The 12,609-nt window shown below is 40.1% G+C and overlaps 1 protein-coding gene across 6 annotated transcripts in view; it reads right to left on the bottom strand.

Annotated features, from left to right (window-relative positions):
• LOC132398401 (UPF0606 protein KIAA1549-like) overlaps positions 1-12,609 on the bottom strand; it is a 277,859-nt gene that overhangs the window by 146,552 nt on the left and 118,698 nt on the right. For 5 of the 6 annotated variants that reach the window (XM_059977777.1, XM_059977775.1, XM_059977776.1 and 2 more), the window contains one exon: positions 9,473-11,860. The exons of the other annotated variant lie outside the window; for it this stretch is intronic. In XM_059977777.1, coding sequence (XP_059833760.1) covers positions 9,473-11,860 — 2,388 coding nt within the window. The remainder of the gene's footprint in view (positions 1-9,472; positions 11,861-12,609) is intronic. 6 annotated transcript variants of the gene reach the window in all.

Here is a 12,609-nt window from a genome sequence, read left to right as displayed (position 1 = left end):
CTCCAGGACCTCCCCGTGGGCCCGGGTGAGAAGACCCTACTCTGTGACGTCGCCACCGGCCAGCCCCGTCCCGTCGTCCCAGCAGCCTGGCGGCGCCGTGTTTTCGACTCCATTCATAACTTGGCACATCCCCCCATCCGGACAACTGTCCGGATGGTTTCCAGCAGGTTCGTTTGGCACGGACTCCGCAAACAGGTCAGTGAATGGGCCAAAACGTGCATGCACTGCCAGACGGCCAAGGTGCAGCGGCACACCAAAGCCCCACCGCAGCAGTTCCATCCCGCCCACTGGCGTTTCGACCACATTCATGTGGATATCGTGGGGCCCCTGCCAGTGTCGCGCAGAGCGCGACTATCCTGACTATCGTGGACCTGTTCACAAGATGGCCAGAGGCGGTCCCGCTCACCGACACCACCTCCGAATCTTGCGCCCGAGCCCTGATCGCCACCTGGATATCTCGCTTTGGTGTACCAGCCCACATTACCTCCGACAGAGGCGCCCAGTTCACCTCCAGCCTGTGGTCAGCTATGGCCAGCCTTTTGGGGACTCAGCTGCACCACACCACTGCCTACCACCCACAGTCGAACGGGCTAGTGGAGCATTTCCACCGTCACCTGAAGTCGGCCCTCATGGCCCGCCTTTGAGGAGCCAACTGGGCGGATGAGCTTCCCTGGGTCCTACTCGGCATCCGCACAGCGCCCAAGGACGACCTGCACGCCTCGTCGGCCGAGTTGGTATACGGCGTGCCCCTGGGGAGTTCCTACCAGCCCCACGGGGGCAAGAGGAAGATCCCGCAGCAGTCCTGGGCAGACTACGCGAGAAGCTCGGTAAACTGGCCCCCATACCCACTTCACAGCACGGGCGGCACCCGACCTGCGTACCCAAAGACCTACAGAACTGTAAGTTTGTGTTTGTATGAAGGGGCGGGCATCGGCCACCGCTGCAGCGGCCATACGAGGGGCCGTTTACGGTGCTCCGGAACAACGGGTCCACGTTCGTGCTGGACGTTGGGGGGAAAAGAGGAGGTTTTCACGGTGGACCGCCTCAAACCGGCCCATGTGGACCTGGCGCAACCGGCCGAGTTTCCGGCACCTCGGCGCAGAGGCCGACCTCCCAAGCAGGTTCTGGTCCAGACTGTGGACATTGGGGGGTGTATCGCCGGTTCTGGGGGGGGGGGGGTTATGTGGCGACCCATTTCCTGGCACATCCGAACCGGCTCACAATTAGATAGCCTACAGGGGTTTCCGAGCACAGAGCTTTGGAGCCTCTGCGCCACGGGGGGCAGGTTGAGGGAGGCTTAAAAGTGAGGCTGAGGATTTCGAATAAAGTTTTTCCTTCGACTGAAGTTACCGACTCCGTGTCGTAATTTTAGCGCTGCGTGTAGCACACCGCTACACCATTCTTCTTTTCAAAACTGATGAAGCCCTGTCAGGTCGCATGGGAATCGTGAGTGATCAGCCCTTTTCAAGTTCAGCCATTCTCAATTGGATTGAGGTCTAGACTCTGACTTGGCCACTCCAGGACATTAACTTAGTTGTTTTTAAGCCACTCCTGTATAGTTTTGATTTATGCTTGGGGTCATTGTCTTGTTGGAAAACAAATATTCTCCCAAGTCACAGTTCTCTTGAAGACTGCATCAGGTTTTCCTTCAGGATTTCCCTGTATTTTGCTGCATTTTACCCCCTACCTTCACAAGCCTTCCAGGACTTGCTGCAGTAAAGCTTCACATTGGGGATGGCGTGCTTTTGATGAAGTGTGGCATTTGGCTTACATCAAACATTGTGATAAGTCTGATGGCCAGAAAGCTCAATTTTGGTCCTCCTGCTAACTTCAGTCTCTTACATCCCTTCTGGCAAACTCCAGCAGAGATTTCATTTGAGTTTTTTTTTCCAACAGTGGCTTTCTCTTTGCCACTCTCCCATAAAGCTGCAACTGGTGAAGCACCCGGGTAACAGCTGTTGTATGTGCAGTCTCTCCCATCTCAGACACTGAGGCTTGAAACTCCTCCGGAACTGTCCTAGGTCTCTTGCTAGCCTCCCTCACTAGTCTCCTTCTTGCACTGTCACTCAGTTCTTGAGGACATCCTGCTCTAGGCATATTTACAGCTGTGCCATATTCTTTCCATTTCTTGATAATTGACTTAACTGTACTGCAAGGGATATTCAGTGACTTGGAAATATTCTTACATCCATCTCCTGACTTGTGCTTTCAGTATCTTTTCGCAGAGTTGCCTGGAGTGTTCATTTGTCTTCTTAATGTAGTTTTTGCCAGGATACTGACTCACCAGCAGTTGTTCCTTCCAGATACAGGTGTATTTTTACTATGATCAATTGAAACACTTTGACAGCACACTGTAATCTCCATTTAACTAATTATATGACTTCTATAACCAATTTGCTACATCAGTAATGATTTGGTGCGTCATATTAAAGGGGGCAAATACTTACGCAATCAATTATTTTGTGTCTTATAATTGTAATTAATTTAGATCACTGTGTAGAGATGTTTTCATTTTGATACAAAAAAGTCTTTTTCTGTTGATCAGTGTCAAAAAAAGCCAAAATAAATCCACTGTAATTCAATGTTGTAACACAATTAAACATGAAATCCCCGGGTGGGGATGAATTCTTTTTATAAGCACTGTGCCTGTACGATCCTCACATTCACTCTTTTGTGGGTGTTCTCAACAAATCTAAAAAAACAGTAACGACAACAGGATCGATGAAAGATCAACCATAGCGTAGAAGACAACAAAATGTGCAATTGCAAATATAAATACTGTAAATAGCAACAAATAATGAGAACATGAGATGAAGAGCCCTTGAAAGTGAGTTCATTGGTTGTGGGAACATTTCAATTATTAGTAGTGAAGTTGAGTGCAGTTATCATCATTTGTTCAAGAGCCTGATGGTTGACAGGAAGTAATTTCTTGTACCGGGAGGTGCAAGTCCTGAGGCTCTTGTGCCTTCTTCCTGATGGTAGCAAAGAGAACAGCGCTTTTCCTGGGTGGTGGGGATCCCTGATGATGTATGCTGCTTTCTTACAATAGTATTTCATGTAGATGTGCTCAATGGTTGGGAGTACTTTACTCATGATGGACTGGGCCTAATCTACTACTTTTTTTGTAGGATTTTCCATTCAGAAGTGTTTGGTGTTTCCATACCCAGCTGTAATGAAGTCAGTCCTGGCCTGTGCTGAGAAACACTCAAGTATAGAACTGACTGACGGGTTTGGGGAACCTAATCTGTCAGTACAGCCTACTGCATAACATTGGGAAAAATCACCATCTGGAACATTGTCTGACCAGCATAGGAACCAAATTCTCACTGACTTCAATTAGGTTTGTAAGTTCAAAGTTCAAAATAAATTCATTATCAAAGAACGTATGCCACCATACACTATCCAGAGATGATAAATCCAAGTAATTTAAAGATTTGATCCTCTCCAGCTCTGATCCTCTAATGAGGACTGGCTCATGAACCATGGTTTCTTTCCCCACAGGCAATAATCTGCTCTTTGGCTTCACTGATGTTGAGTGAGAGGTTGTTGTTGTGGTACCATTCAACCAGATTTTCAATCTCTCTCTTATATGCTGATTCTTCACCACCTTTCATTTGGCCAATAGCGGTGCCATCAGCAAACTTAATTGGAGCATTGGAGCCTTGTGGTGCACTTGTGCTGATTGTGATCATGGAGGAGATGTTGTGGAGGACAACAGTTTAGGAATTCGGAGTTTAGAAGTTTAGAATGGGAAAGGCACCTTTTTTGCATTACTTTTATTTATATTTCTAAAATGTTTTTATTTAACTTAGTGTTTTTTTTTAATTTTAGTTATATCTACCTCTAAATGTTGAAGATATCTGGAAGCTTAAACTTAACAATACTCCACCCCCAGCTTTGTCTTCTATTATGAGGGACGGTAGTATAGTGATTAGCACAATGTGATTACAACTCGGGATGTTCTGGAGTTTGGAGTTCATTTTGGTGCCATTCTGTAAGGATGTGACAATTAAGTGAAGATGAATGTCCTCCCTGAGGAATGTGTGGGTTTTCCCCAGTTTCTCTATTATCCTCTCACAGTCCAAAGATGTACCAGATAGGTTAAATGGTCACTGTAAATTGCCCTGTGATTAGGTTAGGGTTAATTGTGATTGTCGGGGGTTACTGGGGTACCAAGGACCAAAGGGTCGGAAGGGCCAATGCCGCACTATATCAATGAATAAAATAAAATAAAATCAAGAGACATTGCAGGATTGGGATCACCAGGCAATGATACCTGCAACCCAATCCTTAATTAGAGCTTAATGCTGAAATCAGTGTGCAAACATATTGAAACACTGGCTTTCTACATCCACCCTGGCTGAATGCTGCTGTGTGAAGCTTGTATAACAACTCAAAATAATGTGACTTTCTCCTGGGTGCACAAAGTTCTACCACATGACAAAGATATGAATTATAAGGTTATCAATGATACTCAGTGTAATTGTGTCCAGCACAATTAGGGAGGAAGTGTCAATAAAAATACATGAGGAATAAAATGAAATTAATATGCATGGCTAACTTTAATACATTGGACAGAATTCAGTGCTTAAGTCAGTAGCAGCAATGAGCAGTGACTCCGGTTTTGCAGACCAAGTCAATATTGTCTGGCTCAATAACGTGGAAGCAAAAATTTCAATTTTATTAAGACAGCTGAAGAATTTAAAATCAGTTAATTAAATCTGTCTTAGCAACAGCGATCATCTTCACTTAATTGTCACAAAAACACTGTTGGTTCAGTGTTCTTTATAAAAGAAAATCTGTCTTCCATACCTGACTATATGCTATTCTTGTGTACCAAACAATGTAACTGACCCTGAAGGAAGAGGACTCTGAAATAATCTACCACGTTAAACAGGGAATGTGGAACAAGTGTTGGTCATTATGAATGAGAAGTAGTAACTCAGGTATGTCCCAAGTATATAGAGCATAGAATATTACAGCATAGTACAGGCCATTTGGCCCATAATGTTGTGTCATTCTTTTAACCAACAAAATGAATTTAATCCTTCCCTCAGTAATCTGCAGTAAAGGTCATTAGTTGCAGAACGGAGAAAGAAATAGGCAGGAAAAATCATTACAGACACTACCAATCCTGCAAGTTGCCTTTTCTAAAATGTTTCCAATAAACTTTCACATGGCCTGAATTTGACCAACAACTTGGGAAAGCAAATAGCACAGATGGTTCACATAGATCAGGAAGGTTTCCAATTCGTTTTAAGTTTTTTCCTAGCAAAGTCAAAGCCAAATAAACAAACCCTTTTTAAATAGATCCAACTAAGGTGTACTACCTCATCATGCTGAAACTTCAGCACTATGCATACTCCAAGTACTCTGATCTAATAATCTGCTGCACTGCCAGTCAATAATAGTCAGGGTCAACCTGGCTAAATTCAAGTCTGAAGACTGTGGGTTGATCCCCATCCTGATGGAAGACACAATTTTAAAGGACATTGTGTGAGCTGTCCTTGGGGTATGCCAGTTTAACTGTTCTGATTTTTTTTCTTGCTGATGCTTAAGATCCCATTATTCCTCAAAAACAAAAGTTGGTATGTTTTCTGGTCTTTCTTGATTAGATTCTCCTGCAGCCCACGGAAAACATGTCATTCTACTTCGTTAGATCTGGTGCATGTGTTAAATAGCAAATATATTATAAGATAGAAAAAGCTACATTAGGAAAGGATTTTTAAGTGAGCACTGTTACTGAATTTGACACAAACAAATAAAGCTTAGGCTATTAATATCTAAACTGGTCTGCAAGCAACATATATACTTTTACAGGCAGGTAACTTATGTATCAGACTGCGACTATTTAAAAATATATTGCTGTAAAAGGTGTGTGATCTGACAACACTGGAAGAGATAGGCAATATTTCATCATGTGAAAATGAGCATCAATTTTACATTCATTTTTCTGCTGTTCTGGCACTGAAAATAGTAAAAATTGTAAATAATAATTATATTGTTGAGAAATGATATTACTTGACACAATAAATATCATTTTGCTTAACGCCTCCATAATTACGAGGCAGAATGTTAATTCACCTTGACTCTAGTGAGTGGGGAATTGTATAGTACATAATAACATACTGCTATATAACTGTATGTGACAAAAGCAATTTGACCTACCTATATTTTCATGGAACAAGTGGAGGCACTCTGGTTATTCCAGATTAAGTTCTGCACCAAACTCAAAAACATATCCAATCCAAAAATCTATATTTGCGGTTCTTTCATGAAAATATTCTCCCAACTCTTTTTGGTATGCATGTTGACAAAACAAATGGATCATTCAGCCCACTGAATTGAATGAGTACCAGAAGCATGAATATGACGCAACCTATCTTCTTTAAACATTCATTGTACTGACCATTTCTTAAAATTGCTTTGTCAAGAATTTAATTACACTGCTGAGGTTTCTCTAGGCAGGGCATCCATCCAAAAAGTTACAATTCATCAAGAAAGAAGAATTAATTTTGTAAAACTACACTCAGATGCAAGGAATTGCTGTCCCAGTTTTCTGGTTTAGTGTGACAGAAAATGTCTATTTATCATCCCTGCAATATATATTCGAGCCTTCAAAATAATAATTTCCTGAATATGCTTTATTAATTTGCTTTTTTGGGGTTTGTTCATTTGAGATAAATTTATAGTATATTTTTCATTTACAAATTGGTTACAAATTAAACAGCGTGGAAAGTATCCCACAACTTGTACCTATGTCCACATGCTGGAGGAGAGAAAGATAAAGTGATTAAAGAGGCTTATGAAAACTCTCCTTTATTAGCCACAGCATGAAATACAAACATGGAAGATAAGCTAGGACCTATAAAATCCACTCTGATGACGAGTCTTTGACCTGGAACATTAATTCTTCTTCTCTCTACAAAAGGTGTGAAGCTCAAACATTTCCTGAATTTTCTGTTTTTATTTTGGATTTCCAGCATCTTCTGTTCTCTTGGTTTTCAATTTTTGTGCCAAATGATAAATTACATCTCAAATAATCTTATGGTTCTGATCATCCCGAAACAGGAAATTGGTAACTGCATTAGAATGGACAGAATATGGCTTAGGTTTCAGTTCTGAAACAAATAAGGCAGAGGGAAATTTATCTGCAAATTAATTTGTGAGTCATGGATAAGAATAGATCTACCTCTACCCTGCAGAAAAACAACTGAAGGGATAGATATAAAACGTAGTAGAGTTTGAGGACTGATTTTCTCTTCCATTCCAGTGATAGAGGTCTACAACTGGTCCCTGAACTTCCTTCACAATTACCTGCTCATTGGAAATATATTGTAATAAAAGATAACATACAAATAAAGTGAAAAATGTTTTGGGGTAGTAATAGAAATAACATCCATCAGTTTGAAAAGTCTGCTGGTCTGCGGGTGCCAGTATATTATAGTTTCATGACAAATGAAGATGATGAAGGATCTTTAACATTTCCTATGACAAAAGGCTTAAAAAGCACTTAGCTATGCACTTGAAGTGCAACAGGCTGTGGACCTAGAGCTGGAAAACAGGACAAGGCTGGAAATTGAATTGACTTTATTTTTTTCCCCCACGTACATGAGTAAAAATCTTTAACATTATGTCTCCATCTAAATGTGCAATGTGCAATCATAGTAATTTATAATAATTTATAATAAATAGAACAGTCAATAGAACATAGAAACACACTCAAATCAGAGGGAATTGAACAGTCTGATGGCCTGGTGACAGAAGCTGTCCCAGAGCCTTTTGGTCCTGGCTTTCATGTTGTGCTACCATTTCCTGGATGGTAGCAGCTGGAATAGACCATGGTTGGGGTGACTGAGGTGCCCAGTGATCCTTTTTTTCACACCTATCTGTAAATGTCCTGAATCATGGGAAGTTCACAACTACAGATGCGCTGGGCTGTCTGCACCACTCCCTGCAGAGTCGTCCAATTAAGGGAGATACCGTTCCCATAGCAGGCAGTGATGCAGCCAGTCAGGATGCTCTCAACTGTGCCCCTGTAGACAGTTCTTAGGATTTGGGGGTCTATACCAAACTTCCTCAACTGCCTAAGGTGAAAGAGGCACTGTTGTGCCTTTTCACTACACAGCTGGTGTGTACAGACCATGTGAGGTTCTTGGTGATGTGGATGCTGAGGAATTTAAAGCTGGTTACAATCCCAAACCCAGATCCATTAATGTCAATAGGGGTTAGCCCAAAGAGAAGCAGCTTTACTGAATCAGTACTTTAATTATGTGCTGAATTTACTCAAGCCTAATATGTCCAAACTGACCTATTTGACATTATTTGTCAATTTAATTGTGGTTGTGCATGGTGCGTTGTATATACTGTGTGATCTTGAACTTATTAGTTTAAGAACTCTTGTCCCATTATCAATACATTAGCATATTTGCTTAATTAAGTCAGTACTCTAAATATGATTTAACCAACAACCTACCTACCAAATATAACCTCTTTATATTTGCAATCAATTCCAAACAATACATTTGTTGCTTGAACTGAGAAAGTCACTTATTTTCAGTGAACTCAAGTTGAAAATTAGGTTAATATGTCTCACTACACACTTAATAAATGATGTGATAAATATATATTGATATTGAAGATAAATTGGCAGATGTCTTATCAGAATTTAATCTGAAGTTTTCTTTAAAAAGGACAACTTACACATTAATGCTATCATCCCTTGTGAACTATGGAGTTGCGTAGAACTCCAGCTGTAGTCAGTGTTACAAGGTATCTTCAGACGAATCGTCTAAAAGGCCAATTAACTTAAGTTCCACTTTATTGTTCCAAATTTATTGTAAAGCCAGCATGAAGTTTAGTGTGTCATGTAACTGGCTATGAATAATCTAAAATGGAGTTGGATAAAAGCATCTTACACTCTGTGACTAATTTACTACATAAGATGCATGCCATCTTGGACAATGTCTCCCATCCACACCATAGTGTACTGGTTAGGCACAGGAGTACATTCAGCCAGACTCATTCCACCAAGATGTAACACTGAGCGTCATAGGAAGTCATTCCTGCCTGGGGCCATCAAACTTTACAACTCCTCCCTCGGAGTGTCAGACACCCTGAGCCAATACGTTGGTCTTGAACTTATTTCCATAATTTACTTATTATTATTTAATTTATGGTTTTATATTGCTATATTTCTACACTATTCTTGGTTGGTGCGACTGTAACAAAACCCAATTTCCCTCAGGATCAATAAAGTATGTCTGTCTGTAATAAATAGTTCCCATCTTGCAGTTTCATGCAAATCTCATTTAAAATATCCTCAACCACAATGGCACAGTTTTACATTAATACTGATCACAATGTATCCTTTTATTAAATTTGTCTCAATATGACCAAACAAATCATATGTCATGAACAAAGGCCCTTCACAGTGCAGTGAAATCTAGGACATTCAACTGAAATAGCTTACCTGCTCTTACAAGATAGGAATCGAGTTCATTAACGTCACACACAAAATTCTTGGTTGTTGCAGAAACTGTAGTTTGGGTTGTCATGGGGAAGGGTGGTTTTGAACCTGTGTTGCTGCTTACCGCAGTTGTGATATCACTGTTTGGGGTAGCTGTGAGATTGTGGACTGGGATTGCAATGGTTGTTGCAGGCAAAGTTTCCACAGGGTTAGGATTTGAAGAGTTTCCAGTTGATGGGGGAGGCGGAGTCAACAGGAGAGAAGCAGAAATCCAACTTGTCTCTGTAGTTGATGGGAGAACATCTGGAAAGACATGTGCGGTTGAAGTTGGAAAATAAGAAAATGGCATTTCAACAGTAGAGTTCAGAATAATTAAAGGATCTGCTGTGGTAGCAATTGTAGAAGACATCAAACTGGAACTGACTAGCGTGACATTTGGCAAAGAGTGCTCCAAACTTTCAGTAGTGTGATCAGCTATTGTAGTGCTATTGGCAGTAAAAATTGACTCATAAGTAGATGGTATTAATGTGGGTTGTACTTCATCAACTGAAAGTGATGATGCCTCAAAGAAAGAGGTCCTTTCAAAAGTACTACTGGAATAAGATTTGCTAAATGAAGATTCAAGAATTATGACAAGATTTGTACTATTACTGTTTTCTACCAACAAATCAGATGCTGTAGGCTCTGGTTCTATCAATGTGGACTCCTGTGTTAAAATACTAAATAATGTTCCAGGAGATACTGTCTCAAACATTGTTGGAGTTTCTATCTGTTGTTCAAATAAGCTTGAGTATTCAGTCGACAAAACAGAACCCGATTCCATCGACAAAACACTTCTCAAAGATGAAACAAAGTCCATTGAAGAGTCTAACCCACTAGTTGGTTTAAGGGAATCAGTTGCTATGAAATTTGTTAAATAACTTGTAACTTGTGGAGGATAACTTATATTTGCCTTCAGTGATACTGTTGGTTTTAGATTCATATCAGCTACAATGAATGAAAAATTTTCATTGACTGTAGGTACCAATACTGGGGTTTCACTTATCAACACAGAGGGAGTAACTGAACTAATAACTAAATTATCCTCAATTGATGAAAACAATTTCTGATTTAAAGAATGGGTTGTTGGAGGATTGATGGTGTTCAAAGATGAGGAAATCAACAAAGGCACAGGCCAAGCTGTGAATTTTGTTGAAACAGTTGGAACCGCTCTTGTTAGAAAATAGGTGTTGTAGACTTGGGATTCTAGTAAATCTGGATCAAATGAATCAAAAATCAAGTTGGAGTTTGGAACAAACTCAGCAGTCTTTGATATACTGAGTGTTGTCATTTCCGGGTTATCACCAGATCCAAAATCATTATCAAACAACTGTGTCTGAGACAAGCCATGTGAAGAAGATATAGCTCCATGAGTAGAAGGTGATGAAAACGAATGAATGGAAAGCATCGACCTATTAAATTCAGTTAACATCACTCCATAGTTTATTGAATTCTTTTCAGATGAAGCAGCATCAGATGTTTCCAAGGGAGGCAAGGCAGACGTTGAACTTGTAGAAACAAGTTCTGGTGTTAAAGCAATATGAAAAGTTTCAACTTGATCAATGGTAGATTCTCCAATGATTTCAAACTTTCCTGTGCTATTTAGTAATGCAATGCCATTTGAAATTGGAAATAGCTCATTTTCTCCTTCTGTATAGTTAACAGGGCTCTTTGTTCTATTGGATGCCACATCAATGTAATTAAGCAAAGCTGTTTCACTGTACTCCTCCAAAAAATCCAAGCTGTTCCAATTTGTTGGTGTCGTAATGACGGTGGATTGCCATGTACCATGGTTACTGACCAAAAATGAAGAAAAGAATGAACTTACAACTTGAGATGATTGTTCACTTGGTGGCAGAATCGGCATAGCAGACTTAGCTAGAAAGGATACCGAATGAACCAAATTGGAACTGGAGAAAAAAGTTGATGAGATGAAGAGATCTGACAACTGACTGGTGGCTTTATTTCTCAAAAAACTAGAAGATACTGATGATACTGCTGTGATCGAAGGCAGTGGCATTGTTGGCTGGAATTCTTTAGTAATGACTGTGGTGAAAGATTGTGATAAAGGGACCATGTCCAGGCTGTTATAAGCAGCTGAGGATTCTAAGTCATCAGAGAGCACAAATTTTCCTGACCAGCTGATATCTTTTACTTGTGTTGTGGTCTCTTCAAAGTTCAGGTGAATTTCTTCTTCCAGCTTCAAACTGGACTGCAAAGTTGACTGCATGGAACTTGCGTTTACAGTTTTGTCCTGCTTTTTTATTATTGAAGCATCCAATGTGTCATTCAGTCCCAAACTCTGTTCATGCACAGTGCTCGACAGTAATAAGTGGCTGGAGAAGTATTCATCTGCAGGTGAACAGAGGAAAAACAAATGTGACCTGGCTGAAATTCAATGTAGTTTAAAATATATATTATGCATGCAAAACATAGTTTAGACCATTTTATTCTAATTATTATTGAATTTTGCAATTGTACATATATTTTTGTACCTAAATTAATTTACAGAGCTCAATATAAGAAATAATGTTCTTATTAAGCATAGATAAATGGTACTGGAAGTCTTAATAACTGCATGCAAACATTTACAGCAAGAGTTCTGAAATCAGAAAGAAAAAAATGACTATTTTGAAATAATGACCAGTGAACTTTGATAATTTCTAAAATAGTTTCGAATTGTACACTGTGTAGTCATATACACATCAATAAGACTAACAAACATTTAATCCATTCAGGTAGCATTAATTGAAAATTAATTTCTCATGAGAACAACAGAGAAGCTCTTTTGATCATACTTTAAAGAATCCCACTGAATCCTTAACATTTAGATGGAAAAACAGCTATGATAGTACTTTGTCACTTCATTTGAAACTCTGAAATCGAAATACGAATCATGTTCTTACAATCTGCGCAAATCAAAAGCACGCTCGTTGCAAGAAGAAAAGTAGAAGCAATACAAGGACGTGAGCAATGCAGAGAGTTTTAAACACTAGATCCAAGTGGGACTATACATCTTAATACCACGGCGAAGTGCTTCAGAGAGGCTGGATTAACATTAAAATCTAGCATATTATTGGCAGGAACACAAGAGGGAATGC

Source organism: Hypanus sabinus, chromosome 8 (assembly GCF_030144855.1).
Source record: "Hypanus sabinus isolate sHypSab1 chromosome 8, sHypSab1.hap1, whole genome shotgun sequence".
NCBI lineage: Eukaryota > Metazoa > Chordata > Chondrichthyes > Myliobatiformes > Dasyatidae > Hypanus > Hypanus sabinus.
The sequence above is the reverse complement of the archived record's forward strand: the minus strand, read 5'-3'. Positions and strand labels throughout refer to the sequence as shown.